The following is a 7,189-nucleotide window of genomic DNA, read 5'->3' as shown; positions in this document are numbered from 1 at the left end:
GGTATATTGACATAGATTATTAAAGAGATTGGCATTGTACATCAAAATACAGACCTGCTTAATTTAAATCTTGGAAAACAAAACATACGTATACAGCATGAAAGACATTCTGTCAGACCTCATATCAAAAAGCTCTGTCAAAGAAATCCAATAAATCAAATCACACACAAAATCAGTAGTGACACAAAAGTGCTTCAGCTGGAGGCAGCGCACCTCAATTGTAGCCAGGGAACTTTGAAGCTCTTCAAGATGTGACATCAGGGGTGTGATGTCATCAGGTCGGAGTTCAGATCCTCTTGGCGCAAACAAAAGGGGAATAGTGACCGCAGGGTTTGTCGTCCCAGTGCAACTCGACTGTGAAATGGAGAACAGACCCATTATTTTCTACTTCATACTAGGGTTAGCCCGATTTTGTGACCAGGGGGGTATTCCAGAAAGCAGGATTGGCAAGTTATCCAGATCTGTTAACTCAGAATTCACAGAAATCCAGGATTTTCTGTTCCAAAAACTGAGATCAAAGTAAATCTAGATCAGTTACTATGGCAACTTATGTTCTCAAGCTAACCTGCTCTGTGGCAGGTTTACTTGAGGCTTACTTGAGTTAAACCTGAGCCTGCAGCATTTAAGCATCACACAAGTCAGTTTGTTCAACTTGGGAAACTCTGGCAAATGGCTTTAAACCTGTCATGGAAGATCCCGTCCACATGGAAGCTCAAATTATTTGCAGGGCTTTACATCGAGAGACGGTGACCGCGATATACTGTATTTTATCACACCCACCTGTAGCATATCATCGCGAACATTACCGTTTTTCAAAAGAAAAACCGTCCATTATCGGAGACCCGGCTTTTAATTGACTACCGGCCACTATTAGAGGAAATACGGTACCCTTTATGTAGGCGTGTGTGTCCTGGGGGTAGTTGCTCTGATGAGCTCCTTCATGCCATCAGTTATCTACCACTGTCAGAGTAAACTCTGCTGATGTGAAAGGTGGTGGTGTGACCCTCACCTACTTTACAGGCCTCAACTTTTTTCCAATCAGCTACAGAGTGGAAGTCAAATAAGTCTAAGCCTAATTAATTAATTAATTAATTAATTAATTAATTAATTAATTAAAACATTAAACTTGATAGTTAACTCATGTATTAAAATCTAAAAATTTTTGACATGCCAAGTCTTGCAAATGTTGCAAGATATATGCTGAAATTCACTGTAAGCTGTCATTAATATTTAATGTTCGGCTGGAGTGAAATATGACGCTCTGCTCTGCTTGTCGCCTCTGAATCTATGATTAATCCTATTTTCAGTCCTCAATTGAGGATGGCTTTATAAATTCACTGTGAACGTGCATAGTTCAGTCTCAACCCAGCCGGAGTTGATCAAGCCCGATCACTGAAATCTGAATTAGTTGTTATGGAACCGAAAATTCCTGCTATGCCATGTCTTGCTCACTCAAGTCAGAATTCAGGATTTACTTTAGTTTTCTTAAACTGTCTTTGTGGAATACCCCTCTGGTCTTCAGCAGCCAGAGCCCTGCTGTTTTTTTGTTTGTTTTGTTTTTATGCAAGATCAGGTGGGGTGATGCCATAGCGCCCCCTATTGATTGACTGCCACTGAGGTGTATGTGTATAAATGTGTGTCTGTGTCAGTGTCTGCATGCATGCATATATGTGGATTATTACCTCCACTGTTGATTTCCAGACAATGCTCACTTGTGCTGTGCGACAGCCCCGGGTACCAGTTCACATAGTCAAACCTAGAGCCATCTGTCCACATCCAAAGACCGTTCTATAGATAGATAAAGAGACATACATACATACATGCATGGATGTTAGGTCCTTGCTAAAGGCTGGGGATGCACTAGAAGACTTTTATAATCCAATTTTTCTCAGACAGGTTGGGTGGGGTGTGACTCCCACTGGGAGACTTCAATGTAAGTAAGTAACATTTTATTTATATAGCACTTTTTAAAACACATGTTACAAAGTGCTGTACCTAATAAAACAGGGTTAACCCTAACCCTAACCCTAACCCAACAAAAAAACAAAAAAAAAACAAGATAAATGCAAAAATAGGCCGACATGCACAAGAAACGTGAATGTGAGACAAGAAGTAAATATACAAACAAAACATCAGAGAAAGAAAGGCAATCAAACAAACACTTGAGAAACAAAACATCATCTACTGCAGGGCTAATTATAAAAAGACTAACCTATACAAATGCATTTTTAAAGCAATCTACAGATTTGGCTGATCGGATAGCTTGGGGGAGACTGTTCCAGAGTGAAGGGGCCAGTGCTCATGTTGGCAACGGTGATACCTGGAGGGGAGTGTTAGTGGTTTGTTTTTGTTCGATTTCTGTACTACTCATGGATCATCCATAACAAGCACCATGTTCAAACACAAGGAGGCTCTAAAGTGCACATGGTGCCACAGAACCTTGGGCTAAAGGTTGATGGTAAACTTTGTAGTTGTTTCATCAGACCAGAGGCCATATGTTCTGGAACTGGTTTGCTGGGAACAACTGGTGGAGGACTTTGTCCAGAATGATTTTAACTCAAACCTCTGAGCTAACGTTCTTGTTTCCAGGTGGAGGTTAAGGACAGTGAGTTGGAATGGACCTTGTTCAAAACCTCTGTCATGGAAAAGGCTACCAGGAGATATGGCCATAAGGTGGTCAGTGCTTGTCATTGTGGCAACCCAATAACCCACTGGTGGACTCCAGCATTGACAGAGGCTGTCAAGCTGAAGAAGGCCTTCTGGGCCTGGTTGGCACAGGTGACTCCTGACTCAGTGGAGAGGTATCGGTAGGACAGAAAGGCTGCAGCTGTGGTAGCTGCAGAAGCAAAAGCCTCAAAGAGGTCCTGGAAGGGGGAGAGCAATGTTGACCTCAAATGGGTATATTGTTGGAAGGTGGAAAGAGCACTTGAAGGTACTCCTAAACCCAACAGACATGCGGGAGAGCTAGACATTTTTGGGGATCAGAGCCCATCTCTTTGGCAGAGATCAACTGGGTAGTCCGCAAGATCCTCAGTGATTCATCCTGAAATGCTGAAGGCTCCAAATATTGTTGGGCTGTCGTGGTTGATACGTCTCTTTAATGTCGCATGGATTTCCAGAACTGTGCCCTTGGATTGGCAGACATGAGTGGTGGTGCCCAATTTCAAAACAGGGGACCAGAGCGTGTGTTCCAACTATTGTGGAGTCACACTGCTTAGCCTCCCTGGGAAGCCTATGCCAAGGTGCTGGAAAGATTCTGTCCTGGTCACAGAACAGTACATGCTTTGTACCCTCTTGCAGATAATCAAGGGGTCATGGAATTTGCTAATCTTGTCTACATGTGTTTGTGTAGTGGATTTGGAAAAGGTTTACAACCATGTTCTCCAAGGTGTCCTGTGAAAGTATGGGGTGCCAGGGTCACTGCTGTGAGCTGTGTTCTCATTCTTGGCATTAAGTCAAGCACGATCAAGGTGGACATCAACTCCAACAAGGGTTCACTGACAAGGGCGCACCTTGTTCCTTCTTCTGTTTGTGATATCCATGGACAGGATGTCAAGGTGCAGCTGAGGTCTAGAGAGTGTTCAAGTCAGTGACATTTGAGTGGAATTTTTGTTATTGCGTATGATGTTGTCCTGGCTTCGTCGGGCCATGATCTCAGATGTGCACTGGAGCAGTTTGCAGGTGAGTATGATGTGGTCGGGATGAGAGCCAGCACTTCCAAGTCTGAGGCCATGGTTGTGTCCTGGAAAAAGGTGGCCTGCCCCATTCAGGTGAGGGGGAAGCAGCTGCTCCAAGTGAAAGAGTTCAGGTATCTTGGGGTCTTATTGTGAATAAGACCCCAAGATACCTGAACTCTTTAGTAGAGACAATAATTGAAATTATCCTGCTGATTCCTGAAACTTCACTGACGTCAGGACCTGTGATCTCACAGGAACTTATGCTATTCAACGTGGCTCTCATTGGCTGTTGACGGTTTACACTCGTGGAATGAATCTGTGATTCTCACACACTATAGGACTTGTTCAGGACCCAGCAGGTTGTAAATATCAAACATGTTTGATATTATTGGGGCGGCTCAGATCAGTCTGCAAGACGAGTGGTTAAGATTGAATCTGTAATCTCACATTACCAGGTAATCTTTACCGACCATCGGTCCTGACCAAGCCTCCAATCGGGATTTCTCCTCTTACTGTCAAGATGGGAAAACGTGGTTGAAATTGTCCTGATAATCCTGTAGTGTGTCCCCAGCCATTAATGGAATGATAGATGGATGGAAGTTGTATGGAAAGAGCTCCTTACCTGTACGGCATCCTGGCCTCCAATCCAGGTGCTGGGGAAGTTGTGGGTGTCTCCCCTGGTCAAGGCCTGGATGAAGTGATTCTCCTCCTCACTGTGGATCGACGCCAGGGTGGCCCCTTCAAATATACAATAAGTCTGATAGGGAAGGGGGAGAGAGAAGGAGAGCAGGAAACAAAGGACGAGAGAAGGAAGAAGAGGATGGACAAGCCTTTAGACAAGTCATTAGCCCCTTTTCACTGGTTCTTTGCTTCCAACCTTTGAGGTTTAACTCAACCAATGAGACTATTTGTGCCTCTGGAGCAGCTCTGCCTATGAGAAATGTTTGTGTAACTAAAACGCCAATCTGCAAGTTAAAGCTGCACTATGCGATTTTCAGACCACTAGAGGGTGACAGAAACTGCAATACATTTGTATATTAAGCACAGCAATGCTGCTGGTGCATAAAGGCTAATAGCTAAGATAAACGTACGGAGAAATGTCGCCGGTTGCTAGTCTCGCTTTACCAGCTTTTTCTCCCGCTGAAGGTTACATGTCATACAATGACAAGTGAAGAGGTACGTAGCAAGTTTACTAGTTCATATGGGAGGGTTCTCTATTATTTCCTACAGTATTTGTTTCTTACTTCTTTTTTGACATAGGGAGGGCATTGTAAACTGGGGAAAAAAGTGCATACTTGTGAACATACTGTTTCATATTGTTAATACATTCTTGATTTGTGCACTTTTTCATAAATACAATAAAAAAAAAAAGTTTACTAGTTCATCAAGTTTACTTGCTCACTTCTACGGTTCCGCCATTACGAGAAGTTTTTTTCATTGATGTGAGGGGATGAGTGCCGCTTTTAAACAGCGAGGGAGGAGACAAGCTGGTTTTAAAAAAATTAAAAGCTACTGAATGGGCCGGGAGGAGCTTCGAGTCAGGTCGGGTTTTGACAACAAGCTTTAGTAAAGAGGGGGAAACAGCAACACAGCTGGCACGTGTGTGGATATTGGTTTATATCATTACGTCTCAAGGAAATCTCCACATAGCACACAGTTTCAGGATTGGTTATAGGGTCTGAAATCGCTTAGTGCAGGTTTAAATGAGGATAGGGTCTTGCAAAGGGGAAAAAGCATAAATTCATGTTTTTCTGAAAACACAATTGATTTGTATTGGTGATTGTTTTCCTCATGATGATCGCTGAGTAGAGGTCAGAGTTTACCCACTTTTTATGTAGTTCTACAGCGGTGAATGAAGCAAAATGTTCTTGTGACAGTAGAATGATCATGTATGATAGAGAAGTGCTAAGTGAGGGAAAAAGTTGTATTTTTCCCTCTTTTTTCCTCCATCTCTCCTGTACCCTCTATCCACCCTCACCTCAGCTTCAACCCATGTCTTGGTGGTTTCAATGAAGATGAAACACCGTGTGCCGTACCGGGACCAGCCGGAGGGACAGTAGTTTTCCTTTTCTATATTCTGCCCGATCTCTTCATTTGCATGGGGCTCTGAGACAGACACAGCAAAAAAACACAGGAGCTCAAAGTGTAAATTAAAGATTTACTGTCCCGTAAGGAAGCATGGGTTTGCAGACAGAGTTTAAATTCATTCAAACCCCATTTACTTTAACTGTACTTTAGCACACACACACACACATACACGTCATCCCTCACCACAGTTAACAGGCATCGTTCCTGGCGGTGTCCTCGTCCCTGGTATCTCCACTCCGGTGAGGACGTTGACACACCAGCAGTAACCGGATGATGCCCAGCACTGCTGGGGGAGGAAATTCCCATCAGCGTCGCACTGTGGCATGTAAGCTCCAATAATATTAGCAGAGTATTGGGCCTTGTACTCGCAGGAGCCGTGATATATTCTGACGGACGAGTTGAGAGAGGCAGCTTGACTCAGGACCATGATGGCACAGAGAGGTAGAGACACACAGAACATCATCATGGTGATGGTGGTGGTGAGGGAGTCTGGTTTGAAACACAGGAGTTGTCGTCAAAAAGTAGTCAAAAATAGTCCTGCACTTAGTATATTCCTGAACTTTTGTGCCCTTGCAATAGGTTTGCAAGGGAAAACAAATTTGAGCCGCCCAGATAATAACAAATCAAAAGTCATGACAATCATCATCGTTAAACTGTATTCCAAAACCAGTCAATTCAGTTTAGTTACAGGTAATTCACTCAGTAAACTGACAACAATTAAATATAAACAAATTTGTAAAAGTAATTTCTCAATAATTTATCTGATAATCCATGTATAATAAATTAGTAATAGGTGTAATATTATAAATAATAACAATAATCCTCATCATCAATCATTGTGATATTATGTTGTTTATTATTGTTGTTGTATCATTCTTAAAATAATTGTAATAATTTTAACGTGCCAAATGAACATTTTTTGTTGTTTCTCCTAAGACTCAGAGACTCACCTTTTTCAGGATGTAATAGTTGTGTTCGCCCAAGTCTGGCAGATTCTGGGTGTTGCAGCTGCCTTTTTATCCTGTTGAGGTGAAAGGTTATCAGTACAATTTTTACATAGTTGGCAGATGTCCCATATCTCCCTGTTGTGTCTCAGACTATTGTAATCATGATACCTTTTGGGTCACATAACTTTCACACGGCATCATATAATGCAATATACACACAAGAAAGCAACCTAAACCTTATTAAATGACTGTTTTTGGGAACTCTTGTGCCTGTTAAAAAATAGGCAATATACTGTATATAGCACACGCTCTGTAAAAAATGTTGGTGATTAACTTTATCTTGTGTTCATACTTAAATGGTAATCCACAAGAGTTTTAACTTTTTTTTTTGTCTCTCTCCTTGGTGCTAAGTGCTCATGGCTGTGGTGTTTCTGTACCGCACTTTTGGTTCTGTACTTCCCAGAGATCACCTGTCAA

General features: G+C 42.3%; 1 protein-coding gene across 1 annotated transcript; it reads right to left on the bottom strand.

Annotated features, from left to right (window-relative positions):
* Window positions 1-257: 257 nt before the first annotated feature.
* Window positions 258-6,192, bottom strand: eslec (eosinophil lineage-specific marker). The gene is made up of 5 exons (XM_078281756.1): window positions 5,949-6,192; window positions 5,656-5,783; window positions 4,300-4,434; window positions 1,713-1,788; window positions 258-295 (listed from the first exon to the last, which is right to left on the bottom strand). Exons 1-5 carry the CDS (start codon window positions 6,190-6,192, stop codon window positions 258-260), a joined length of 621 nt encoding a protein of 206 aa, XP_078137882.1.
* Between the last annotated feature and the right edge of the window lie 997 nt (window positions 6,193-7,189).

Source organism: Centroberyx gerrardi, chromosome 23, assembly GCF_048128805.1.
Source record: "Centroberyx gerrardi isolate f3 chromosome 23, fCenGer3.hap1.cur.20231027, whole genome shotgun sequence".
NCBI classification, from domain to species: domain Eukaryota; kingdom Metazoa; phylum Chordata; class Actinopteri; order Beryciformes; family Berycidae; genus Centroberyx; species Centroberyx gerrardi.
The sequence above is the reverse complement of the archived record's forward strand: the minus strand, read 5'-3'. Positions and strand labels throughout refer to the sequence as shown.